Source organism: Globicephala melas, chromosome 18, assembly GCF_963455315.2.
Source record: "Globicephala melas chromosome 18, mGloMel1.2, whole genome shotgun sequence".
NCBI lineage: Eukaryota > Metazoa > Chordata > Mammalia > Artiodactyla > Delphinidae > Globicephala > Globicephala melas.
Genome location: NC_083331.1, coordinates 67,165,970 through 67,193,873, shown reverse-complemented (window position 1 = coordinate 67,193,873; position 27,904 = coordinate 67,165,970). Strand labels below are relative to the sequence as shown.

Genomic DNA, 27,904 nt, shown 5'->3' with positions numbered 1-27,904 from the left:
ATTTTGAAAGGCCACCCAGAGAGAAGAATCCATCATTTTCTCTATTTAACTACTTTTAGTTCCAGGATATTCTTAAGCCAAATCTAAATCTCATTTTCTTTTATCTTGGGATCAGAAGAATTTTAATAAATAAAACCGGTTGTTTATACATCAATTATAACTCAATTAAAAACAAAAACAACCCCCCCAAAAAAAAACTGGTCAGTATTTTTTTTTCTTTTTCTTTCTTTTATTTTATGTGGCAGGTGGGCTCCTTAGTTGTGGCATGCAAACTCTTAGTTGCGGCATGCATGTGGGATCTAGTTCCCTGACCAGGTATTGAACCCGGGCCCCTTGCATTGAGAGTGTGGAGTCTTATCCACTGTGCCAACAGGGAAGTCCCCTCTAATCAGCTTTTAAACCCACCAATTAAAAAAAATGTCAATTATATTTTTTATTTCTAGAATTTTTTACTTGATTTATTTTTTATAGCTTCCAGTTTTCTAGAAAATTCTCCATCTTTTCATTTAATTTCTTGACAATATTAGTTATATTTATTTTAATGTTCATTCTGATCACTGAGATAGCTCCTATGAGTATTTTTTTGGTATATTTCTTCTCTTGGTTTTCTGTCAAGTCTTGCCTTCTTGTATGCCTAGTTATATTCTATAAGTTCTATTTCACTATACCTGGTTATTTTTTTTTATTGAGGGCCATACGTTGTTTATGAAAGAAATGTAGAGATGGTTTGAGACTCTAAATGATGGTATCTACCTCAGAAAGGATTTATGTTTACTTCTGGCACGGAGCAAGGCTAGGACAGAACATCTTAGGCTAATTTACTGAGCTGATTTGAAGCTAGACTTAATCCTTGTGAGATTTAGGCTATTTCTGATTCACCCTTATTCTTAGGAGGTAGTGCTTCTGTGGTCCCAATCAAAAGTCTGGATTGGGGCTTCCCTGGTGGTGCGGTGGTTGAGAGTCTGCCTGCCGATGCGGGGGACACGAGTTCGTGCCTCGGTCTGGGAAGATCCCACATGCCGTGGAGTGGCTGGGCCCGTGAGCCATGGCCGCTGAGCCTGCGCGTCCGGAGCCTGTGCTCCGCAACGGGAGAGGCCACAACAGTGAGAGGCCCGCGTACCGCAAAAAAAAAAAAAAAAGTCTGGATTGTTGCCAGAATTTCGCTTCCTAAGAGGGCACTGAAATCTAAACTTTGCCCTCCTGGCCCTGTGTAAGTGCCAAACCTCTGTTTTGCTCTTTTGCCACTAAATTGTCTCTTCCAAATTAGCCATTGCCTCAAGAAGAAAAGCAGCTCCAGATGCCAGGTTCACCTCTCTTGTCTCCTCTTTCCTCTGGATCTTGGCCCTACAAATTGCCTTGCTAGTTCTCTGATAATTTCCAACACATGGGATTTTTGTCTTCTTTATTAATTCATCTAGTAATTAATTTGTCTAGCTTTTCTAGTCATTCTTAATGGCTGATTGTTCTGAAATAACCTAGTGAGCCATTGCCAGGAGCAGAATTCTACTTATATTCTAATGAAAAATGGTTATGTCACACCTCCATTCCTATAACTTACTTTTCTCACTTATCCTTATGTGAACCATGTATAGCTTTAGTAAACATGTCAGTGTTAATTTACACAATAGCTTAAAATCACTACATAGAATGTATACCATTCTAAGGTGAATCATGATTTTTTAGACAAACTCTCATAATTGGACACGTCAACTGTTTCTATTTTTTCCCTATTATAAACAGCAGTAGGATGCACATCTTCATGTACACGTTCCTAAGTAGTTGTAATTATTCCCTAATTATAACATCTTGAAATAAAATATTTTATTTGAAATAAAAATTTTAAAGTATGACTATTTTAAGGTTTTTGTTATATTACTAAAGATCCCTCTAGGAAAATCAAACCAGTTTACACTTCCACCAGCAGTGTGTAAATGCCAGTTTCCTTATATTCTTAAGCACTTTCTAAATCATGGAATTTTTAATTTCTGAAGTCACCTGTGTCTGACACAAATAAGTATTTATTATATGATTCATCTACTTTCCCGTACCAGGAACACTCTTGGGATTACAAGAGAAAGAAACTAAACTTGGACCCTGACCTTACTTCTGACCTCATGATTCTTCACAGATACTCTATGACTCTCTTTTGATTATGAAGGTTTACTGATAATGTTCCCAGAAGGCCTGAATCCTCCATATGGAAATTGGCCTCCTCGTGTTCTCACCAGTTATATATGTATTTTGGACCCTGCCTTTATCTTTAACTACAATCGAGTATTATGGACTTATTTAAAATACGTAGTCCAGGATAGCTCCTTGGTCTCAACTCTATCTAGCCATGCGGTGTAGCTATAGTTTCCTCTTCCTTCTTCCTGTACTTCCCTGAACTTGTACTGCTTGAACTCCATTCAGTGGTCTGACCACTCACCCAACTCACCGAGGTCACTCATCCAGATCAGGGCTCAACAGACCACGGCCCTGGGGACAAATCTGGCCTGCCAGCTGCGTTTGTAAACATTTCCCTGAACACATTCATCCTAGGTTGTATGCATATTATCCGTGCTGCTCGGCTGACACAACAGTGGAACTAAGTAACTGTGACCAAGGTCGTATGGTCCACAAACCTACAATATCGACCATTCGGCCCTTTACAGGAAAAGTCTGCCAACCACTGATCCATATACCTTTGTAAGAAGGGTCTGAACTTAGTAAGAGATTTCCCCGCTACTAGATTAAGCGGCTGTACAGAGCAAACCTCCAATCCCCCCGCCCCAGCGGGCATAGGACTCTTGTCTGCTCAGTGCCATTTTATTTAGGGTACAGTTCCCCCCAACCCGTGCCTTGAAACTGTCCTCTGTCCCTGGATTCTGATCTGAATCTGGCTGAGTTGTCACCTCTTATGATTTAGGACCTGGATCACGTGTAGACTTTGGACTCAGTAGGCATGGCACACTGGTCTGGACAGAAGAGGGTGCTTCTCACCAGAGCCCCCTGGTCTGGGGCTCTGGGTGCCTTGGCACTGCCCAGAGGCTAGTACCTTCGGGCATGGACAGCTGCCTTACTGATGTGCCACCACCCAACACTTAGGAGGCTGTTGGTACAAAAAGGCCAGAAAATGGAATGAAAAGGTAACCACTAGTATGTTCTCTGTATCTGTGAGTGTGCTTCTTACATGTTATATTCACTAGTTTCTTGTATTTTTTAGATTCCACATATGTGACATCATACAGTATTTATCTTTTTCTGGCTGACTTATTTCACTGAACATGATGCCCTCCAAGTCCATCCATGTTGCTGTGAATGGTAAAATTTCGTTCTTTTTCTATGACTGACTAGTACTCCATTGTGTGTGTGTGTGTGTGTGTGTGTGTGTGTGTGTACGTGGATATACATATATATGTATATAAACACACACACACCACATCTTCTTTATCCATTCTTCTGTTGATGGACACGTAGGTTGTTGCTATGTCTTGGCTACTGTAAATATGCTGCTATGAACATTGGGGTGCAAGTGTCTTTTCAAATGAGTGTTTTTGGTTTTTTTGGATATATACCCAGGAGTGCAATTGCTGGGTCATATGGTAGTTCTATTTTTAAAACTTAACATTTAGATATAGATTTAACATTTAGATGTAGCTGGGCTGTGAAAAGCCACATCTAGACTTGACAAAGAGGAATACATATTCTCCAGAGTGTCTGGACTAGGAAATGGATGGGCTAACTAGACGGTACTTGGGCTGAACTGCTTTGGGGAAGAGGTAAGTACATGGATGGATACGCATAGGTTGGCTGTATCACGTTGGGGGGCAGTACAGAAGAAATTATATGTATGGAAAAAAAGAATGTGTGTGTGCGCACAAGTGTATGTATGTGTGTATATGTCAGCGTACATGCCTATGCTGGTCAGTCAGGGGCTGGAATGTATCAGGCCAGGAGTCTTTTTTCCGTTGGGAAACTGCCCCTTCCATGTTGCATGCTTTGGGGATTGGACTCTTCCACCTCTGTGTCTCCTTGTCCTCTGTGGGGAGGAAGATCTCCGCGTCTTACTCTTCCGCCATCTTCCTCAACTCCCTCCTTGTCCTCTGGTCACAAGAATAAACGTGCACATGCACTAATTTGTGTTCCTCCACTAGATGTGGCCTAGGGACACTGGGTAAGAGAAAGTCACTCTTTCTGGGGTTGCAAAGACTATATAGAGTGACTCTTGTCATCACACAGAGAGGACTCATATGCGGATGAAGCCATGCAGAGGTTAGCAGGAGTGACACATAGAAAGACAGAGCTCTGATTTTATCATTGAACCCACCCTCCTGGACTTATCCATGCCTGACTTAGCCAAGCTTGGATTTCCGTCACTGAGCTAAAATTTCCCCTTTTTGCTATGGAGGTTTGAGCTAGATTTTTGTCACTTGTTATTCAAGGATCTCTGACTAATAGTATCACTAACATAGCTTCTTAGGAAAGCAAATATATCTGGGCTGGAAAATCAAGGTATGGGACTACATGCTTATCCTTTTGCCGGCAAAGTCTTGATGACAGGGTAGTGCAAGGCCAGTATTTTCATGAGGATTCCAAGTATACTTGGTTCTGTGCATTTCGGAACTAAGGCCCGCAACCACTGCCTGCAACTCATAGGCACATTTTGTCTTTGTGTGGTTATCCAATGTTCCTTAAGCACAGAATTCCCTAGATCTGCTTGAAGTGAAAATTAAAATCATTTTCTACAATTTATCTTCTGTGTCAGAAAACAGGGCCAAGGGCTTTTAAGAACTGGTGCTGCAGTTCCGTGACTGTAGGATGAATGACATCACCCTTCTGGGGATGATTTCATTTATGCCCTTTCTGAATACTCTGAAAGCAAACCCAGCCTTGGCAGAGAGGGAAATACACACACACACAGCGCTTGAGGAGTCTTTGTATACGGAAGCCTCTATAAGCTGATTGGCGGGGTCAAGCGGCCACTATTCAGAGGGTGACGAGCTCTGTTATCTGGCTCTCTGCCAGGCAAAATTGCACATGAGAATTTTTCTAGTGAGGCTGTTCCAGTGAGTCCTTCTGGAGAGACTAAGCCCCCCTGTTGTGAGCCCCTAGAACTGTCACGCCAGGAACACACAACAGGAAGTCCCCTCGTCTGCTGTGGGCTCAGACTCCAACCCTCCTGGTGAACTGTACCTCCAGGTACAGTGATACTCACGGGTGAAGGAGGCACTAAAAAGAAAAACAGACCTTATTAAAGCACAACCTTTTGGCTTAAATGAGTGCTTACTACTTTTAATGAACTCCCTGCAAAATCTACTGAACTTTTTTTTCTGGTAGGTATTGCCATGTATTCCAGATGATTTCTTCTCATTAGAAATATTTTACCAAGCAAACACCTAGCTCTGCTCTCAGCTGTCCAGTGATTGGAGATGAGTGCTCTGGTTTCTATGCAGGATCAAGTTAAGGGACTACGCCCAAGGAAATATGAAGCAATGCTTCTGAGCAGAAATGTGAAATGCGAAGTGTGTAGAAAGGCCTTGGGAGAAGAAAAAGGAAATTCTTGTTCATGGAGCTAAGCCTGGAGGAGCCAGTTAAAGTGGGTGACCAGAAATGCATTTACAGTGAGAAGGGTGTGTTATGGGCTGAATCGTGTCCCCTGACCCCATTCATATGTTAAAATCTTGATCTGAAGTATCTTAGAATGTGACTGTATTTGGAGATAGTCTTTAAAGAGGTAATTAACATTGAAGTCATTAGGGTGAACCCTAATCAAATATGATGAGCGTTCTTATAAGGAGAGAACAGGACACAGACACACAGACATACACAGACACATAGGGAAGACCATGTGAGGACACAGGGAGAAAATGGCCAGCCACAAGCCAAGGAGAGAGGCCTCAGAAGAAACCCATCCTGCTGACACCTCGATCTTGGACTTCTAGCTTCCAAAAGACTGTGAGGAAATAAATTTTTGTCGTTTAAGTCACCTAGTCCTTGGTACTTCGTAATGGCATCCCTAGGAAACAAAGGCAGATTGACTTAGAGTGATACTGCTGTGAGGGCTTGCCCTCTGAGCCCCGCACCCACAGAATGATACGTCATTTGCACCATTCTTCAATGGTAGCTGGATCTTTTCCTAGGGCTTTAGATATATTTTCTCGCTGTCACGTCATCCAACTGTGACCAGACATGCTTCTTTATGCTGGTCTTAATTATCTGTCTTCCTCTTTTGTGTCTTCACCTGCTTAACATGTGTAGAAATTTGTTAAGCCTTCTGTTAGTTACTTATCCAAGCTACTCATATTTCTCTTTAAAGTTCACCAATGGAAGTCCCTTTCTTTAATCTGTACATTTAAATTGCTAATGTGCTACTTGTCTAGCTGTTCTTTATGAAGTGGCATTTGGGGGTGTTTATCTTTTCAACTCAGAAGGAGAAGTGAAGGGACTGATTGTTGAATTCTTGTTTTCGGCCGAGCTTTTCGAGCTCTGCTGAGACTATGAGCTGGCTTAGGGGAAGTCAAACACAAGGGCTCTATATTTGGAGGGGTATGCAAACGTCCTCTGTGGTCCCGAGTATATGTGAGAGCACAATGCATTGCCCAATTCGTGTCTTTAAGTCAACACAAAAGACAAAGAGGGTCAGAGGATGAAAATAATTCCATGGGTTAGAGCATCTCCATGGAGACCAGGAAATGCATAATCTCTATGGAGACCCTCAAAATCTCTCCTTCTCAAATTATAGTAGTGTATGATCTGTTGTAATTGTCATTGAGAGTGGAGGGAAAGTGCCAAGAGGAAGAGGATGAGAGGATAATCCTCTTCTTTCCTTAGTGGAAATCATGGCTAGCGTGGCTCTAATTTTAAGCAATTGGTATTGTAAGATTCTGAAATTAGGATTCTGGGAGACCATGTCACCCAGGGTGGGATGAGGCACGTGAGGCTCGGGTTGTTTATATGCCCAGCGCTGAAGTAGATGTCTGACATAAATTGGCATTCAAAAAATGTGTTACTATCTGAATGAATGTAATGAACAATTGGGCAGGATCTCATCATTAGCTCAGGCCCTGTCAATCATCTCTGCTCTGCTAAAACAAAGGGAGAGGGCTACTGTCAGGGCCATACTGGGTACCGTCTGCATATGACTGAGCGGAGCCAGTAACTCCTGTTTTCTCTTTTCTCTTTCAAGGAGAATGCTGCTCAATTGTATAAATATGGTCAAAGGAGGAAATAAAGTTTAGTTGTGGTGAGGAGATAAACAGGGTATAGGGAAACGGACCAGCTAATGAATGCAAGTCACTGTGTCCAGATAAATCCCATCCCATGGTAACCTACGTGTTCTTAGCCCTACTAGCCTCTGGATACAAAATGGGATTCTGAATACTTTTTATGCCCAGATTATTATGGTTCAATGCCCCCCGTGGCTCCTTCATTGGAAATTAGCCTACTGCAAAGTGGGCCCAAGGGTTCTTTGAGTTTCCTATGGTACTGCCTTAGATCAGTGCCCAGACATTTCTGTCCACTTGTCCTGTTTCTTCCTCATCTTGCTGCCATGTTATTGGCCTGACGGCTGACGCTAAGGAGAGACCTCTTAGCATGATGGTCTCTATTGGATGACTACTGATTTAAAAAAATCATCTTTAATTCGAGATAGACACTGTTAAGTCTTGGTGTATATACAGATAGTTCCAGGTTTTTCTCTATTTATTTACACATAAAATTATATATATGTATGTGATATATATTTAAATACAACTTCATACAGATGAAGTAGCTTGAGATCAGACTATACATACTGCTTTGTACCCTCCATTTCCTTAACAATATATAATGAAAATATTTTTCCATGTTACTAAATATTGAAGTACATCATTTTAAATGACTGTATGAATATATTATCATTTAAGTAACAATCTCTGTTAGACTTTTAATCTGTTCCCAGTTTTCCCATGACCATAAATATCACCGCATCCCATCTTTTTTTATCCATTCTCCTGTACTTCTCGGTTGTTTCCTTACGATATGTTATTGTAAGTAAAATTCCTGGGTTGAAGATGATGAACTTTTAATATTCATGCTCTTGCCTGTTTTGCCATCCATCTCTTTATGTACACATTTTTTTGGTACACAAAATTTACACAAGCTGGTGAGCTCTTAAGGATCAGGGTTCATGCTTTCTTTAACTTTGTATCTGCCATATTCTCTTCATAGTACTTGGGGGTGGCAGGGCTTCAGGACTCAGTGAAGACAGTGCACCAGTGACAACCATGAAGGTATCTGAAAGTGTCCTGGAGGATGCCGCGGAAAAACATGCATATTTCCAAAGGGAAAGCAGGGATTGCGTTTTAGCACCTCGCTCCTTGTCTGATCCAGAGCACACGAGGGCACTCTGAATACAGTGACACTTCATAGAATAAACACTCCTTACTTCGGTGGAGGACTTTTTAGGTTTTTCCAATAGTCTGTGAACTCTCAGGGGCTCATTTTTGTACGTCCAAGCTCGCCCAGCCATGGTGCAATGAGGGCATTCATGGGCATGAATGAGATGCCGGGGTCCTAGCAACCTGGGAAGCAGATCACTTCAGTGGCTGCCACTGTTTGTCGTTGTAAATAAAATACTACTTTCTGGAGGCAGCACTGACTCATTCCTTCTTATTTCTTTCCTCTGCAGTTGGAGGAGAGGTGGCTAAAAGGTGGAGGCAGCCGAAAGAGCGGGAGAGGGCCAGGGGTAAGTCTAGACACGGTTTCCTTCCATTGTCTTCCCTTCCTCCTTGCCCCTCCCTCACCCATTTTCCCTTCTCGCTGGTGGACGCCCCCGCCTTGGTCCGGAGCCCAGAGATGGTGGGGTTCAACCCCCCTCGCTTTTTAGCTAAGTTTACAGCTCCTAGCATTCCAAGCGGGGTGTTTTCCAGTAGCCAAAGCACCGGGAATTAACAGCTCTCGGCCTCTCCCCTCCGGCTTTCCTCCTTGGGTTGGCTGGAAACTTCACCCAGACACCGAAGAAGCTCCGCCCCGGTAGTTTTGAACCGGCCACTGGCTGAGGCTCCGCTGGGCACTCTCCCTCCCGAGGTCCCCCTGCCCGAGGCTCTGCCCTCTGGAAGGTCGCCTGGAGCCCGCTGCCCCGGGGCCAGGCGGAGAGGGGTGGGCTGGCGTGAAGGGCAGGAGAGAGGTGGTAGAGTAAGACCTGGTACTCACAGCGCCCTCACCGCCCAGACCCGCTGGGCGCCCGACCGGCCCGTACTTGGGGGGCGGGATGGGCACGTGGCCCACCCCCGGCTCGGACCGGTCCCCGCGCTCCACTGGCCGGGGGGTCGCATCAACTGAGGCCCCCTCCCCGCACCCGTCCGCGCGTCCACCTCCCCGCTCCGCTCCGCCCCGCCCCGGCGGCTGCGAGGCGGTGCAGCCCGCCTGAGACGCGCGGACCTCCACCCGCTCCGGCAGGCTGCGGCGCAGGCGGCGGCGCAGGCGGCTGCGGCCTAGGGCGCCGGGCGGCCGCGAGCCTCCTCCCCCTCCCGGAAGCGCGGGGCGGGGTCCCCGGCCGGGCCGCGGGGGCGGGCGCGGGGGCCGGGCCGGGGCGGGGCGCGCTCCGGGCTCGGCGCTCGCGGGCTCGGCCGGCTGTGCCCGTCCACTCCGGCTCCAGGCGGCCAGCGCTCGGGCCCAGGCCGCCAGGTTCCAGCCAAGCAGCAGCAGCAGTAGCAGCAGCAGCGGCGGCAGCTCGCGGGGAGACCCCGCGCTCCTGGCAACCCCTCCCCAGTGCGGTGCATGGAGACGAGGCCCTCCGCTCGCCCCTGAGCCCGCCGCCCGGCCCGGGACCCGCGGGGGCTGGGGTGGCCTCGGGCTCCGGCCGGCCCCGCCGCCCGAGGGCTGCGCGCGGCCCGCGGGCCTCGTCGCCCGCGCGGATCGCCGCGGCCCGGCCGTCCCGTCCCAGGAAGTGGCCGTCCTGACCGCCATGGCTCACTCCCCGGTGCAGTCGGGCCTGCCCGGCATGCAGGTAGGCAGGGACCGGGCCGCCGAGGGGAGGGAGGGATGCGCGGGCCGGGGCGGAAGCGGGGAACTTGGCGGTGTAAACACGGCCCCCCCACCACGCTGCACCTTCCGGGGTCGCGCCGGCCTCCCGCGTCGTGCTGGCAGCGCCCGGGGTGCCCTGCCCAGCGGACACGGGTGCGTGTGTGCAGGGGCCTGGGGGCCGCGGCCCGGAGGCGGCCCTCGCCGGCCGGGAGTCGCGGCGGTCGAGCGGGGGGATGTGGGGCTGCCGGCCGCTGCGCCCTCCTCGCTTCCCTCTCCCCCGGGGCCTCCCGAGCCGCAGGCCCCGCGCCGGCCCATTCCCGGGGAGAAGTGATGTGGAGAAATGCCCTCGGAGGCCCGGCTCGCTCTCAGGGCCCCGGCGCGGGCGGGGGGCGGTGAAGGCCCGGGTTCCCCTCGGCGAGGGGGCGGTAAAGTTGAGGGGCGGGGAGGGCCTCGGTCGCGCCACGGCTAGTCCCGGGCCCGGAGGGCGGAGGAGGAGGCAGGGCGGGGTGGAGGAAGGTGCCACCGCTAGCTCCACTTCCAGCGCGTCTGTTCCGCGCGTTTCCTCCCGGTGCAGGTGGAGGGGAAAGTGCGAGCCTTCAACCCTTCTGGAAGAAGGAATCGATGGCACAGCGTGCACTCGAGTGTGGATCCCGGGACTCAGGGCTTTGGCTTGGAGTCTTGATTGGATCCAGCTGAGTTCCTTCCCAGAAATCCTCTCCGTTGCCACTTTGTGGCCTCTTGGCCTCCCAGTGACTTTTTTTGGAGTGGGGTAAAGGGGGAGAAGTTGAATTTCAAATTTACACGGATGCTTTAAGGTTTTTCGCCATCGGGGACTGTTTTTAGCCCTTTGAAAGATAAAACCATTGCCCTTCTTGGCTAATTTGTAATGTTTGTAAGCGCGTAAATGGGGGCAAAATGTTTGGGATTAAAATCTGACGGTACAGCTAGGGAATGTCTTTAAAGTTTGGCTCTCCCGGGTTAGCCGAGTAAGGGAGCAGAGGAGCTTTAAGAAAACAAACACAAGTATCCCAGTGGACTATTTATTTTACAGCGTTCTACGGGCTCATTTTCTTCCCCCCCCCCCCACTCTTGAGGGCTGAGAAATGCAGTATTCGGACCTGGACTCCATAGGAGCCGGGAATCTGCCCCCTCCTTAAAGAGAGAGCATTTCTCTCTTTCTCTCCCTCTAAATCTGAAAAAGAAAACTCGATTTCATTGTTCAGGTTTGATATCTAGAAAAATAAGAACACAGAGTTACCAGAATTGTAACCTCTTTAAAAAAAAATGTTGTAACAGTTAACATTAATAATTTGACGGTGCTTGAAGAAAACTGTCCTTGAATCTCACGTAAAGAGCTGTTAAACTCAACACGCATTTAAAACCTAAGCTTCTGCTGACCGCTAGGTAAAAATCAGATGTGGTTTCTTGGTATTTCCTAAAAATTCCTGCTTTGGTTTGAATTTAGAGACAGGAAGGCAGGGTGAACTGGGTAAAAAATTATTTCTGACCAGTAGAGCAAGAAGGGCCTCTTGTAATGATTAAAAAATACATTTGCTGGGTACTTTCTTTAGACAGACTCTTATGCTGTTAATCAGGTTGTAATCTAGCGCACTTGCCTCACTTAGAGCTTACCATGGAGGTATTCAGCTTTTGTGGAAAGCGAATCAGTTTAAAAAGGTACTTAAAGCCTCGCTGGCTGGTGCCCTGAAGTCAGTATCAGATGGTCACCAGGTGGTGTCTAGTCTCAACACTCCTTTTGTCCTCCTCTTTTAATTTTTTTCTTCAAGAGTGTGGGCCGGAATTCTTAAATCGTGGGAAAAGAAGGTACATTTCTTTTAATAATTGGGCCTCCCAAATGTATTTCCTAGGTAGTGTTACAAGGGAACTGTTTTTATTTTGCTTTCTCAGTGGAAAGGCTGATAAATTTTTGTTGGGTTGAAACAACCAAATTTTCAGCCGTTACAGTTTTAGGGTCGCGAAGGTGGCTTCTGACAGAGTCATCCCTGTATTTAAGTGCATCTACACACTGTATGATGATTGTTTTTAGTGTGCCATTTGGGGAAGAACATTCCTTCCCTCTCCCTTCCACTCCCAAAGGAAAACAACCAGCACATTTATTTCCTACTTTGAATCAGCAGCTGTTGCTGCCCAGGGAGGCCTTCCTCAGAGTTGTTGTTGAGGATTAAATTAAAGGCACACCTGCCTCCGACTGCTCTCCAGGCTAAAACAGGAGGAAAGAAGTACTAACCCTCCTGTGCTGTGTCCCGATACATCCCATAACCTCCCTTTTTTCGTCTCTCATCTCCTGATGAGGGTTCGTAAGGAGTTGGCTTAAAAATTTCAGAAAGACAGCAGAGTGAATTCAGGCAGCCTAGGCAAAGATGCTTAAAAAATAAACCTGAATGACAGCATAATTTCGGTGAAAACATCATTTTCATTGTCTTGCAAATCACTTTTATGCCTCTTGATTCTTATTGGTACTGCTTGAGGCATAGGTGTAATGTATGCCATTTTCTAGACGTGGAAACCAGCAGAGACTGAACTGACCAAGGTGAGATAGTGCCTTATGTGGCAAAGTTGTGATTGGAAACCAGGTCTTTCCTGCCCTCAAGACCCATTCTCTTACTCACCATGCTGTGTTATTGCTTTATTATTACTCTAGCAAACAGTAATGCTTATTTCATTCCAACTTGGGTTTGCTGAAGAAATTAAAATACGGTATTTTATTTGTTCAATCAGCAACCGTTATTGAACACTGTTGTGCCGGGTGCTCGGTGAGGGTTGATGACTGTAAATCTGAGTGAGTTATGAGTGATCCTGTTTAATAACCTTTTCATGAAGGCTGCCAGGGGCCTTTCCTCTTTTTTTTTTAAACCTCCCACCCAGTTTCATATTAGCATGGGGGAAAAAAATAGAAATCATGAACTGAATGTAATAACTACGAATAGACATAAAGAAATTCGGTTGAGTTGTGGATTTAACTACTCCCTGTCCTTCACTGAACATTTGTTGCTTCTCTCGATTTAATTCAGCTTCAGCTGGAGGCAGCAGCATCCATCAGCTTTTAGTTGCATAAGTTGTAATTTAAAAAGAATTAGATTTTGGTTTGTAAGTTTCTATAACGGAATTTTATCAGTCACTTGAAACCTTTTCTGGACCGTGACCCGTGTAAGAAATATATTTTACATCAAGACCTGAAAGTTAACGTTTCCGAAGACAGCCCTAATCCTCACTACTTGTGATGTACTGTTGTGTGATGCATTTTATTAAGAAGAAAAAAAAAGAGCTGCTGCAAAACTAAATTGATTTCACAGCTGACTGAATTACACTAATTTGATATGTAACATGTATGACAGGACCTGAGTTAGTTTAGCATGTTTTGAGGATGTCATGCATGTAAGATATTCTCATATTTGAAAGTACAGACCGTTTACAGGAACAGCTGGAAAACGTAAAGTCTCTACTTTATTAACATCATCTTTGCGTTTCTCTGGCTGCTTGGAGAGACCTTTTGCTGAGAATGCCCCTCTGTGTGGGGAGAGAGAGAGACGTTTAATGGCCAATTTGGGTGAGTTGGGAACTTTTCTCCAGTGCTCTTCCTTACCCTGGGGAAACCTGTGCGCTCTGGAAATCTGGGAGGAGAAGACAAACAGAAGGACAGCTGCATTTAATCTTGCCTGAAGAGCTCTGGTACTTTTTCCTCCGCGGCTGTGGACGTTCAGGGTATTTGTGAGGTGGTGGTGCAGCGTTGGACTGGGCGAGGAGCCGCGTCCTTGCCGCGCATTTCCCCAGCAGCCGCGGCAGGTGTAGGTGAGACCCTCCTCCTGGCCGGTGCTCAGGAGGTCAGCAGCCTAGCGAGGGCCGACTGGGGTGCTCTCCCCGAGAAGGTTCAGATGAGCCGGGGAGGGGTGCGCAGAGAGCAGGGCGCGGGGTGCGAGGGCGGACTCGCGGCGCCCAGCCGGGGCCCTGGAGCTGGAGGGGCGGCAGCCGGGGAGGGGGCCTGCGTTCCCCGCCGCCTAGGGCGGCGCACTGTCCGGACGCTGCTTCCTCCGGGCACGTGGTGGGCCAAGGTGGAAGGATGCTGGGAGCGCTGGCTGCTGCTGGGAAGGCGGCGGTGGCTCTCTGGGCGAGAGGCCCCCAGGATGGCGAGAGGAGGAGGCTGAAATGGTGGGAGGGTCTCGTGTCCACCTGCAGCGCAGGTGGACCTTTCAGCAAGGTTGCCTCAAACCTTGTAATGTGAACTCTTAGCCAACATTTTATAGTCCTTATTAGTCTCCTTCACGCCCCTTGCTTTTGACCTTTTCCCATGCTCTATGCTGTAAGGAAAATGAAGACACATTCTCTGTTATTGTTAGTAGCCTATATTTAAGGTGTTTTTTTTTTTAATACGCATTTCAAGACTTCATATTCCCTCTTCTCTATCACCAAAATTTAACAGTGTTAAGAATTTGTTTTGCTTAAAGTCAGTTTGGGAGGGGGAGGGTCGTCAGAAGATTAAAATAGAAAACACCTTGGAGGAGTCCAGGACATTTTGGTTCTAATCCCGTATCAGGGAATGTTCTTGATAGTATTTCGCGTACAACCAGTGACCTTCAAGTAGAAATTGGTCAGATTAGACTTTTCTAGGCAGCTAACGCAGCACCGTGTCCCGGCGGAGGGTAGTTACGGGCAAGTGGCACCGTTGCTTTCTTGTTCCTTTCTGTCATTTTTGTGGTCATCTTTGAGTTAACTCTTCTGGTGTGTGGAGCCGAGTTTACTTATTTGATGCGACTTGACACAGCTTTTGAGTTGAACAGTTTTTCTAGGACTTTGGTACGAGATGCAGTGTGAGGCGTTTCTGAAGAAATGAGCCTGTTGGTAGTTGTTGCTTCTTCCTAGTGTACTTTACAGCCACACTGAGGCCAGGGTCCAGGAGCCTGAGGATCTTCGGGCCGCGTTGCTCTCTTTTCGGGTGATTTCTCCCTGTGATTCAGAATTGCCTGCTGGGAAACTCCATACCTACAGGAAGTGGACCACACCCAACCCAGTCGTGCTGTGGCTTTTTTTGGTGCTTGGGCTCAGCATTGTTATCATTAATGGAATCTTGTGGCGGGTACGAGCGCAGGAAATAGAAGTGGACTCTTACCCCTCTATTACCACTCAGAGTCAAGCACTGTCATCCGACTGGTCGTTTCCCTGCCGTAAGTCCCGTTTTTTGCAGTGCAATACTTTTCAAACTCTCAGAGCTCAATGCTTTGAGAAAGAGAAAAACTAGAGCTCTTACAGCACCTGGCTCCTGGGGGGATGCCGTGTTTCCTAATCCTAAATGGCTCCCTGGTTTCCAAGATTTAGAGGAGGGAAAATAAGATGAGGTGTACCTTTGCTTGCGACAAGGCATAAAGCATCCCGGTTGTGTGTTACAAAGGCCCTTGGTGTGCAGCCCCCCTGGGGATGGCACTGTCCACTTACAGACCTTCCGTTATATGTTGAGGAGGGTCTTGGTCAATAGAAGGAGCCCTGTTGGTATCTGAATACATTGTGGGAACTTTTGGAGTTTTACATTAATGCTTACCAAATACGTACCCCGTGTTTATCTTCCCGCCAAGTCTCTTCCTGTTTTTAAAAAGACTTTCTGGCCCTAAGATTTGAAAGGACCGTGGAGGTCCACATCCTTTGTCTTCTATTAATTACTTAGGACTTTTGTTTAGTTTTTATTTGAAAAGTTATGCACGTGGTGAGGGTTGTTGGGAGAGAGCAGTTCCTTGCCGTTGGCGTCCATTTCCTCCCCTCACCCCCTCCGAAGGCAGCCCCTTCCATCCCCTTTGCTGTCAGTTGTTGTTGTTACTTCTTTGTTCACAAAGAGCATTTAAAAATCGCTGTTTCTTTTTTCCCTAGTTTCAGGCATTGTCAGTAGACTTTGGACCCTGAAGATGAGGATTTAGTTCTCGTGTCCTTGCCTCCTTCGCTCCCGCTCCCGTGTCCCTCCCCTCCCTGTGCCCAGTGCACTTACATTGGTGACTTCAGTTAGATTCGTGTGTACATTAACGTGACTGTGGAAACACTAAGCCCAGCCAGCCGTGAGTAAACCAGGATTACTTTTCAAATCTTGTTTGGAAGTTTATTTATTTATTTTTTTGGAAATGTAATTGTCTTAGTCTGTTTGGGCTGCTGTTACAAAATGCTGTAGACTGAGTGGCTTAAACAACAAACATTTCTCACAATTTTGGAGGCTTGGAAGCCCAAGATCAAGGCTCTGGCAGATTTTGAGTCTTTTGAGGGCCTGCTTCTGGCTGTGTTCTCACAGGGCAAAGGGGGAGGGGGTGCTCTGGGAGGTCTCCTTATAAGGGCAGCAATCCCAATCCTGAGGGCTCCACCCTCATGACCTGATCACCTCCATCACATTGAGGGTTGGGTCTCACCATATGATTTTGGGGAGGGGGCATAAACATTTACTCTGTAGCAGCACTTATAACTTATTCAACCCCAAACTCGCTGCCAGTTGTTGAAACCTCCTCTTGGGAATTTCAGGTGAGGCACACAGGCTGTCTGTCCATTTCCCTCCTCTGGAGGGAGACTCCTTCCTCTGAGCCTCCTAACTTGTATCGCTGGCATCCCCTCTGCCATCCCTCATCCTCTTTGCCTTCATCTTCGGGATTCCTTGGGCTGCTCTCTTGGGATGGCTTGTTTTCCTGCCATCTTTCTTGGTTTCCGTGACTGTGTTGGTGGAGCATATCCTGTAGTGGCCTTCCTGTGAATAGGGTGCATGGGAGATAGGTTTTTTTGAGGTCTTGGGTATCTGCAAGTTTCTTATTTTTGCCTTTCCCCTCGATTGATATTTTGGCATGGCGTTTAGTCATGGGGTGGAAATTATTTCCTTAGAATTGTGACAGCAGCTCCACTGTGTTTTAGTTTGCAGTGTTGCTGTTGAGGAATGCAACGCCACACCGATACTGGAATCTGTGCATGCAAGCTGTTTCATTTTTCCTGAATTTCATAAGATCTGAATTTTTTCTTTGTAATCTGAAGTTTCATCATGATGTGGGTCTTCTTTTATTTTTTGTGACAGGTACTTCATAGGTCCTTAATCAGACAACTCACGTCTTTTTGTTGAATTGTTTCTTTGATTCCCTTCCCTCTCCCATTTCCTGTGTTCACTCTTTCTTAAACCCTTTATTATTTGGATGCTGGACCTTCTGGACTGGTCCTCAAGTATTCTTACCCTTTGAAACCTATTTTCCATCTCTTGTCTTTTCTCCTTGGCCTTCTGGGAGATTGTCTCAACTTTATCTTCCAGCTCTTCCAAAGAGTATTTCATTTCTGCTCTTGTTTTTTTAAATTGTGAGGGCTCTTTTTGATTCTCTGAATGTTGTTGCTTTCTTGTTTCAGTTGAAATATCTGCTTTCATCTCCCTGAGTATGTTAATTGTAGTTATGTTGTTTTTTCCCTCGGAATAGATTCTCTTCCTCTACAGCCCCTTTGTCCCCCTGTTGGTTTTGGTTTCTGTTTTTTGTGGTAGAGGCCACCCTTGAATGTCCACTCATATTTCAGAGTAGGGGACAAGCTGGTTGGAAGTCTGAACCCTGACTGGGGCTTTTTCAACCCCAGTGATGTAGGCGCTTCTGGTGGGCATGAGAGGTGAGGAACGGCTTATGTCAGTTTCTTATCGCTTTTTTTTTTGCGGTACGTGGGCCTCTCACTGTTGTGGCCTCTCCTGTTGCGCAGCACAGGCTCCAGACGCGCAGGCTCAGCGGCCATGGCTGACGGGCCCAGCCGCTCCGCGGCATGAGGGATCCTCCCGGACCGGGGCACAAACCCGCGTCCCCTCCGCTTGTGGTCCCTCCTCCCACTGAGGCTCGCTCTGGATGAGGAAAGCCTCTGAGAGCGGGCACAGTGCCCCGTGTAGTTTCTCTCCTGCTCCTGAAACCCTCCATGTTCCTTTGCAGAGAACATGCTTTCAGTTTCCTTTCCTGGGGAGGCACGGGTCAGCTTCCTGGCTGTGGGCAGCGGGTAGGCCATCTGGGTGTTCCACTGCTTCTGCAGGACTTGCAGTCACTGCTCCCTGGGGATTCGGCAGGGGGGGTGCAGTTGATTCTCTGCTTTCCCTGCCTCGAGCTTAGCATTTGCCATCTTCCCCACCTTTCTTTCCTCCACCCACTTTCCAGCTTCTGGAATTTTCTTGCTGTGGGTGTTCTCTCCCCTCCTGGTACGTGGAGGTTTAAAGCCTTTTTTAAGAAAACCCCCTTTGTACTGTGATTTCAATGGGGTTTCAGGATTGACCAAAGTAGATCTTATGCTCAGCGTGTGCTCTCTACCTGGAAATCACTCTCTTCAATTTATAGATGAATGAACAGAATTTGAATTCCAAGGTCAGGACCGCCCGGTCCGTGGGGTGGGGAGGGACTCCTGAGCCGCGGTCCTCTTCATCACGTGATGCCTTCTGGTTTCTCTCTGTAAGAAAAAGGCAGTGTACACACACCCTCGTTTTCCCATGTGTCTGTCTGTGACCTCCGCCTCCCCGACTTGAATGCTTTCTTCCGCTCTGTCTCTCATTTTCTAGTCTCGGGATTCTGTGGGCACAGAACCGTTTTCAGGGTGCCCCACGGTATCTTGTTGGAGGAACATTTGCTTAAGTTGACTGATGTTTTGGGGGTGCAGCCTTGGTCCGGGATTGAGTGTAGGCTTCCTGGGAAGCTGGCAGCGCCGCCGCCAGGGTGGGTCAGGTGCCCCTGGGGGACCCAGTCTGCACGTGTGTGGGGACCAGGCGCCTTGGATTTGGGAATCCCGCGTGTGGCTCGGTGTTGCTCCTCAGACTCTCGCGTTAGTGGGTATGTGGCTCCAAGAGTGTGCTTCCTACTTAGAACAGAGTACCTTTGGAGGTGGAAACGTACAGTGATAGACGAGTGGAAATGAAAGTAATCCAGAACCTGGGGACTGGGTGTTGGTCAGCAGCTATTTTAGGTACAGTTTCCCAGCATCACTTTAAGATCAATTTCAGTGCGGTTGACTCGAAGTTGTTAAATTGCTACCTGAACTCCTGGTGAACTGAGAACCTGCTGTAGAAAGGTCTTGTTTGAGCATTTCTTTCCTGTGTTTGATGCCCTTTCATTGTACCAAACATTTCTTGAGAGGTAATTTAAAAAGAAAAATATATGTAAGTACAAAGAATTGCTCAGCTCCTCAGCAGTTCCTACCAGGAGGCGGGTGGCTTTTTCCTTCGGCTGCGCTGTGTTGTCGGAATAGATAAGTGGGAAAAGTAAGTGGTCCTTGGCGCTCCCATGTTGATGCCCTTAGCGGGAGCCTTGTAGGAAGGGAACTCAATTTTACTGCCTCCTTCCAATACGAGGAGGGAGGAGCAGCTCATGCCCTCGGCTAATCCTCGGGGCCTCTGCGGAGGGAAGGGCTGTTAGACCAGTTTTACAGATGAGAAAACTGAGGCTTAATGAAACTCCACCGAGGCTGCCTAAGGCTGCCGCCCTGAGAGCAGAGCCCCGACTCCCTGGCTCTTGGTGCTGGCATTTGTGTTTTCTTCCTCCCTGCACCAGAGTGCCCCCGCCCCCGACGTGGCTGCTGTGTCCTTCATGACCAAATTGTGCCTCCAGCTTCCCTGAGACCAGCCCAGTTCAGGGCTGGTCACTCATGGTATTTTGGTCACTTTTATTTCCATGATTTTGTTTTTTCACGTTTGAAGAAGACTTTGTTCATGTCCCAGTGTTATTCTTTTTTTTTTTTTGCGGTACGCGGGCCTCTCACTGTTGTGGCCTCTCCCGTTGCGGAGCACAGGCTCTGGACGTGCAGGCTCAGCGGCCATGGCTCACGGGCCCAGCCGCTCCGCGGCATGTGGGATCTTCCCGGACCTGGGCACGAACCTGTGTCCCCTGCATCGGCAGGCGGACTCTCAACCACTGCGCCACCAGGGAAGCCCCCCAGTGTTATTCTTAATTGACTTCCTGGAATGTAGGATTGTGGGAGTAGGGGGAGTTGACTGGTCCCTGTTCTGTTTCTCATCGTTGTCTCTGCTGAGCCCTCATGCTGCCCTTGGGGAGGGATGGCAGCCTTTGACTTCTGTTTGTTACCACTCAGGTGTTGCCCAGGTTGTTTTGAACTGTGCAGAAATATTAACTGAAAAAAGTACACTATAATCTAACAGTGCTTTTGAGATTTCAGCGTTTATGCTCATCAGTCACCTGGAGGGCTTGGTGGAGTTTGCATTTCTAACAAGTTGCCAGGTGTGTGGCTGCCTCAGGGACCACACTTTGAGAACCGCTGCACTGCAAAATTAAAAATCCTTAAATCCCTGTTGCTCCCCCTGGGAGCACCATACAGCGGTGCCCATTTGAAGAGCAGCTCAGTGGAAAGTCATGGAAAGTCAGTGCTTGCGACTCAGGGCGTGTATTTCAGAGCCTGACTTTGGAACCACAGGTCTAACTTTGAAAATTGGATAGGCTTTTTAATTGAAAGAATTGTTAGAATTTTTACTATGGTAGCATGTATTGCACACCTGTTAGGGGGCAGAGGAAGATGTGTGCTCCATGTCTTTTTGACTTTGGAACCTTATTTTTCAAGAAATGCAGCTCTCAGAACTAGCCTTCATGGTTCTCTTGGAAAACCCTGAACCAGGACAGAAGCCCTGAGCCTGAAGCTCCTCCACAGCGTTGCCAGGACCGTCTCTCAGCTCTTTCCATCATGTCACTCCCTGCTTAAAACCTGTGGTGGCTTCCTGACCAAACATAAGCTCCAGCTCAGCACTAAGGGCCTCGTGTTCCTACCCGGCCTCTTGTGTGCTGCGTGCCCACCCCCTCGCCCCGCGGGAGAGCCTGCCTGCCCCGCAGGGTTGCCCCAGAGTCCTCTGCCCAGTAACCCCTGGTGAGCCGTTAGTATTTGTGTTCTGTTGCCTTTTTTTTTCTTTATTGGATTGTAAGGGCAGACCTTCAGGGAAGGTCCCCACCATCAGTCGGTCCAGCTCCCCCGTGATGCTAGGCCCGTGAGGAACACCTGCTGGTGGAGGGAGGGGACAGCTAGGAAACGAGTGGCCTCCTTGGGGCAAAATCGATTTTCTTTTCTCGTAGTTGTTCCGCTTAGCACTTAACTGAAGATGTACATGTGTCTCTGAACTGAGAATACTGTTGCGGACCAATAGTCTTTTTAATGTTTGGGTTGTCAGAGATTTTGTGCTTTTATGTATAAATAGTTGATTTGTTTTTTTTTTTGCGGTACGTGGGCCTCTCACTGTTGTGGCCTCTCCCGTTGCGGAGCACAGGCTCCGGACGCGCAGGCTCAGCGGCCATGGCTCACGGGCCCAGCCGCTCCGCGGCATGTGGGATCTTCCTGGACCGGGGCACGAACCTGTGTCCCCTGCATCGGCAGGCGGACTCTCAACCACTGCACCACCAGGGAAGCCCAGGGAGACTTTTTTTTTTTTTTTAAGTGTGTTGTAATTTTTTTGCAGTTCGCTGTATGGCTTTTTCCAGTATAAGGGTAGATGGCGTATTAAGCAGACTTAGGGGATGGACTGTGTCTGGAAAGGTAGTTATGAGGTTTGGGATCTTCTCTTTCCTTTGTTAATAAAGACTTTGAAGTGTTTGTAAAAACCCCTGTTTGTGTCATTCAGAATGCCTTCCTCCCAATTGTCTTCTTTAAGAAAAAATGAAGTGCTTACATGAAGTGAAACTGCTTGCGCTTCCTGGCCTGGGGACACAGGCTGCCTGTGTTTATCTGTGCAGCAGGCAGGATGTGATGGGATCTGTACACCTGACAGTGGTGGAGGTCTCAGGCCACCCTCCTCAGCGGGCCTGGGGCTGTTACCGCCAGCAGCGTGAACCTGTGGCCCTGGCTATTGCGGGATGGAACTCCATTTCCCCATACTGTGAAGTAGTCATAGTTGAAAGTGATCACATGGTTTAAAATAGTTTTTAATGGAAAAGCAGGTTTCCCAGGGATCTACATATTCTCTTTCTCTTGGATGAATTACTGCTTATGTGAAGCAAAATGCTTCTTGAGAGGAGGCCTTCACAGCCTTTCTCCCAAAATAAGTAAATATTCATATATGCGTGTGCATCTAAAATGTTTTATTTTTTTATTTCTCTTATATTTCCAAAAGGAACAAAACCCTCAAGGTTCTGAAAATTAATTGTTATGAAGGTAGTAAAATACTTTTAAGCCTTTTTATTTATTTATTTATTAAGTTGCAAATTATTCTTTTTTTTAGATTTATTTTTATTTATTTATCTTTGGCTGCGTTGGGTCTTCGTTGCTGCTTGCGGGCTTTCTCTAGTTGCTACGAGCGGAGGCTACTCTTCTTTGTGGTGCGTGGGCTTCTCATCACGGTGGCTTCTCTTATCGCAGAGCACGGGCTCTAGGCGCGCGGTCTTCAGTAGTTGTGGCACGCTGGCTCAGTACTTGCGGCTCGCGGGCTCTAGAGCACAGGCTCAGTAGTTGTGGCGCACGGGCTTAGTTGCTCCGCGGCATGTGGGATCCTCCTACACCAGGGCTCGAACCCGTGTCCCCTGCATTGGCAGGCGGATTCTTAACTACTGCGCCACCAGGGAAGTCCTTAAGCCTTTTTAAAATGGTAAAATTCTCAATGTTTTTATACCTAGTCTGTTGCATAGATTATTTCTTAATATGTTAGCTACAGCCACTAAACAAGGTGGTTTTTGAAATTCCACAAAAATGATCCCTCTCTTGATTCGTCCTCATGCATCAGAGCAGCGGTGATCCCTCTCGTTCCAGTCGGGGGCTGTGTGCCGCGAAGGCCCTTTGAGGGAGGGCTTCTGGGTGCTTGTCTCCTGCAGAGTTGGAGCTCCCTCCCCACACTGGCCATGTTGTCTACACATAGCCTTGTAAAAGACAGTGTGAAGTGGGGGTCTGAAGATGGGTGCTGAAATGGAAAAACACCCTTCAGTCCATCCGCCACTAAACTGTTTTTAAAGCACAAGCGTCTGTAATCCCACTACTTGAATAGAGCTGTTTTCCAGGCATTGTTTCCTACATTGTTTTCCACTCAGAATTGGATGGTAAATATCGTCCCCCATTTTCACGAAATTTCCTTGTGATGATTTTTTTATTTTTTTTTTTGCGGTATGCGGGCCTCTTACTGTTGTGGCCTCTCCCGTCGTGGAGCGCAGGCTCAGCGGCCATGGCTCACAGGCCCAGCTGCTCTGCGGCATGTGGGATCTTCCCGGACCGGGGCACGAACCTGTGTCCCCTGCATCGGCAGGCGGATTCTCAACCACGGCGCCACCAGGGAAGCCCTGCGATGATTTTATTGGCATTTCTGGCTCACCTCTTTGGGGTAAGGCATGCCCCATCCTTGGGACACGGAGTTCTAGTCAGAGCACATTCCTGTTTGGTTCTGCTGGTTAGATAGAATTACCTTGCTGCTTTCATTTTGCCTTTGGAGAAGGAAAAATTAGCCCTCCTTCTCCTCCCACAACAGTGTTACTGGAAAGCACTGTGGTGGTTATTTCATGAGTGTCTGTAGGTGATTGCCTCACTGACGTCAGTAAGCCAGACACTCACCAAGGGGTATTACATATTCATGCTGGGCCCCTTGCCCCTGCAGCAGTTGTGTCCTAAACAGAGGACCCTACGTGTGCATGGGGGCCCACAGAGACTCTGCTTGTGTACACACGTGTTCATGTGAGCATTAATTCAGAACCACAGGACCACTCCTTTCCGGGCTTCTCTCTGTGGTGGATGGAACAAGTGGAACGGAGGGAATCCTGCCTGGCTGGATTGTGTTCTTCAGATGAATATTTCGTATACGTGATCAACATTCCAGTTTTAAAATAGTTTATATCCTGCATGTCTCTTTTTAGTCTTTGATTTAATGAAAAGTTGTAGAAGATGTAGAAATTCACGGGACAATAACAGGTGCAAATACGGTGACTTAAAATTACTGCTGTGAATGAACATTCTGGCTCCCCGCACCAAGAGGATGGGTGTGCTTTTTACCCATTTGATAGTGGATGCGTTCTGAGTGACGGGGCTGTAGTCACTGAAATCACACATATCACTTGTACCGTGTTTTCTTCCCGCCCAAGGCGCACGTGTTAGCGAGGGTCTGCGGGCGGTGGTGGTGCCCGTGCTAACCACGGGCGCCTGGCTTCGGGGACTGGGGCTCCGAATAGCCCCGCATCACTTCAGGTTTTCCTGCCACGTGGATTCAGATCAGTTTAGACCTCCCCTCCGAGGGAGTCATGAAAAACTCTTGGTTTTTGGAGACTTTGGGTTTAGGGGCGTGGACCTCTGCTGCTGCCCTTCTACCATATATATTTGATGAATGGAAAAACTTAAGGAGAAATACAGGCAGTAGTATGAAAGTAGAGCATTACTGAATTTTTCTAGAACCGTTTTGCTTTTTTTCTTTATTCAAATTAAAGCAATTTTTTCTTTATTGTGTGACTGATTGCCTTTAGTTATTTAAGTCTTACAAGAGTGATCATGGAAAGGGAAACTTGTCGCATAAGAGTACAGTGAAAGAAAAAGAGGACGTGTTGTCAGACTTCGAAAAGATCTTTGCTATTTTAAGCTGAAATACTAGGTAGTGATGTAGTCAGTGTGGCCATTTATTTTATAAAACAAAAAATTAATAAGGGATTTATTAATGTTTTTATTTGTAATCTAGTTTCATGATCACCACTGATACAGTTTGATGCAAAAAGAAGCAGATGTTTTCATGTGTCAGAAATAAAGTTTAAACTATGGGCAGTTCCCAAGTACATTTCAGATTTCACTTGTAAGTGTGTTGGTTAGAAGTCCCACACATTTTCTTACAGAAATGAATTTATGAATGGTGATTAAGTGCTGAGGCTAACTTAGAAAAGCCTAACTGAACTATGACTTCCTGGTTCTGAAGGCAGGAAGCTAGTTAGTATAAGAGAGTTGGAGAAGAAGGAAGACTTGACTTTTCTTGGTGCAGAACTGGTCCTGTGCAACATTTCTGAGTTCAGATTGGTCTCCTGCACTGTGCTGCGCCTCACTGTTACCACCAGTATCTTTGTTCTTCATCCTTTAATGCCTTCCTGATACTGCAGCTCTGGTGTGAGTCCCTCTTTGCTACATTTCATTGAGAAGTTCTCAATGAAAATTCCTATTCTTCATTTTAAAATTGATTTTAGGTAGATGTTGGAAAAGCATTTATACTAGTTCATAAAAGTAGCAGTCTTAGAGGAAGAAAGAATGTGTGTTGATCTAAATAGATATCTAATAGGTAGAATATTAGGCAGTGAAAAATTGATGGCATGATACAGGAATGACGTTGAGGGCCGTAGAGGGATTTGCCATGTGTTGGACACTGTGCTGGCATTGGGATTAGGAAGATAAATGATAACCCTGTGTTCAGGAGGCTTACAGTCTAAGAGCAGAGGCATGTGTGTAAACATACTTCTCTCTGGGATAAATGCAGTTGTAGAAGGAAGTATAAGGCTCAGAAGAAACACAAGAGGAAGGAGTAATTATATCGTGAGGTGGCAGTTTGAACCTCAATAAAGGAAATGATGCCTGAGCTCTTTTTTTATTTAAAAAGGCAGAAGGAATCCAGACAATAGAATGTTCAAAAGCGTGAGAGTTGTTTTTTTGTTTTGTTTTTTATTAAATAGCACAGAGTGTTTGGAAAAGTGCAAGGGATTCAGTTTTGCTGGACTTTAAGGAAAAAGGAGAACAAGAGAGATGAAGTTGAAGAGGTAGTTGGGGACCAGCTCATAAAGGACAATGCTGACTGGTTTGGGCTTCAGCCTGTTAGGTGATGCAAAATTCCCAGGAATGTTTGCAGTGGCAGAATGAGACCAATTTTGCTGTGAAAGTTGGGCACTTGGACTGGAGAGGGCAGAGGCTGGTCCCTCAGGTAGGAGACCACTGATGCGGGACCGGACGGAGGCATCGGTGGCTGGATGGGATTCAAGAGGGAGCCCTGGGCAGAATGGGCCAGCTGGGCGAAGAGGGTGATGGAGGGAAGGAGGAATCCTAAGATGGGATCTGGCCTGGGTGTGTGGGTGAATGAATCATGGGGCCACTGATTGGCACAGATGATGAAGAACCTACACAGATAAGGAGTTCTGTTCAGATGCCTGGAATGTAGGTGGAGGAAAGGAATAGGTGGTTACATGCCTGGGTCTGGAGCTTGGGGGAAGAGTCCAGGCTAGGGACCGAGGCTGGTGATTTATGAATCAGGTCATCAGGGGGTGGTTAGCAATACGAGAACGGGTGTGAGCACCGTGGGGAGGGTGATTGGAAAGGGAGGAGCCCAAGTTCCCGATCTCACAGGCACCTGGGTGCTCCACCTGCTTCAGTTGCTATCCGCTGTGAGGCCTTCTACTCTGAACTCTTCTGTCACAGCATCAGGGATTTCCACCCCTGGCCCCAGGGTGGGTGGATGGGCCGGGAGAGGCGCTGTGTGGCTGTTATCAGTGGGAGCAGTTCATGAGCTGATTGCCCAGAAGTCGAGAGCAGCTTGTCGTTTCTTGGGTGATGGGAGTTTTATTAGATAAGTCATATGCCAGAGTTCCAAATGCCTAGTATATACTTAATTTTGACCCTGACGCTCTTTAATGTGTAGTTTAGTGAATGTCATGCCTGAAGTAAGTAACTTTTGAATGAACTGGGTAGCAGAATTTAACAAGGATGTTGTTCAGACGTCTTAGCGTTTGGTTACATGGGCAAAAATTGCTGTCGAAGCCTCTAGTTAACTCTAAACCAGGCAGGCTTTCGTTTTACCCCACATGCGTGGTGCTAGGGTTCCTGTGGTGCTTCTTACCGGCCTGGTGCGCCCTGGAGAGTAATCAGGAAAAATGAAAGCCGTGTTGGGGATGGGTTGTTTGGGGATTATGTTATTAAAATAATTTTCTTTAATATTTGTACAGTGGAAGCATCCTAAAATGCCAGTTTTAAACGAGAAGGGGACTTTGGAGTTGGATCTATCTAGTTGGTTCAGTTTAATCTCTTAAGAAGCACGATGTTTTAGAATACTTGGGGGTCTGGAGATGTCAATTTATAAAACTTGGCAGGTTAAATCAGAACTCCTGATTTATTACAGTTTTAGCCAGAGGTAATTTTAATAATTAAAGTGAAATGGCCCATTTAAAAATTCTGTAAAGAGTAGTGGGCACTAAGTGTTTGGGGGAAGTATGGGCTCTTTGGGGGAGTGGGTGACTGGAACAATGAAGATACTCATTTTTAAAAATAGACTTTATTTTTTAGAGCAGTTTCGGGTCACAAAAAGAATTGAGTGGAAGATGCAGAGATTTTCCCGGGTACTCTCTGCTGCCCGTCACTGTCCTGCCCCAGATTATATTTTTTATGAGGGATGGCCCTCCATTGACACATCATTATCACCCGAAGTCCATAGTTTATGTTAGGGTTCACTGCTGTTGTGCATTCTGTGGGTTTTCATAAATGTATAAGGACATGTGTCCACCCTTCTAGTATCATGCAGAATAGTTTCACTGCCCTAAAAATAAAGGAGGGTGTTTTTAAAGCATGTCGTTTGGATTCTGCTGAAATATTGTTCCGTGAATATGTGCCATTTTTTCCTCCTTAGCTTCTGCAATCCTGAGCTCGGTTTGGTCCTCAGGGTCTCAGTCCCTTGCCATAATTCCAGTTCCTGTGGGAGGCTGTTGGGGATTTTAAGAAGGGAAAATACCACATGGTGCCCCCCCTCGTAAAGATTCCTTCTAAAAATTGAGCCGTTACAAATTTTAATTTATTTAAAATATTATAGAAGTAGTATACAACTAATGGTAAAAAAAAAAATCAAACAGTGCAGAACTGTATGATTTTATTCCCCAGGGGTAACTAATGTTGAAGGCGAGGAGTCTGTGGTTGCCTTAATTGCAAAGGATTGTTCACCGTCTTGCATTTAGAACTGAAGGGAAGGCTGGGAATTCCATTTGATGTTTTTTTCTTCCCTTTCACAGCAGTTCCATCAGAAATGTCACTAACC

The 27,904-nt window shown here is 47.0% G+C and overlaps 1 protein-coding gene across 3 annotated transcripts in view; it reads left to right on the top strand.

Moving 5' to 3' along the window:
• The first annotated feature begins 3,285 nt into the window (after positions 1–3,285).
• The window catches only part of STK24 (serine/threonine kinase 24), a 110,422-nt gene continuing 85,803 nt past the window's right edge, over positions 3,286–27,904 (top strand). For 2 of the 3 annotated variants that reach the window (XM_060287787.1, XM_030856862.2), the window contains exons 1-2: positions 3,286–3,303; positions 8,651–8,707. In XM_060287787.1, coding sequence (XP_060143770.1) covers positions 3,301–3,303; positions 8,651–8,707 — 60 coding nt within the window. In that variant the 5' untranslated portion in view covers positions 3,286–3,300. Of the gene's footprint in view, positions 3,304–8,650; positions 8,708–9,555; positions 9,971–27,904 lie in introns of those variants that run through there. The other variant, XM_030856863.2, reaches the window with a different exon arrangement.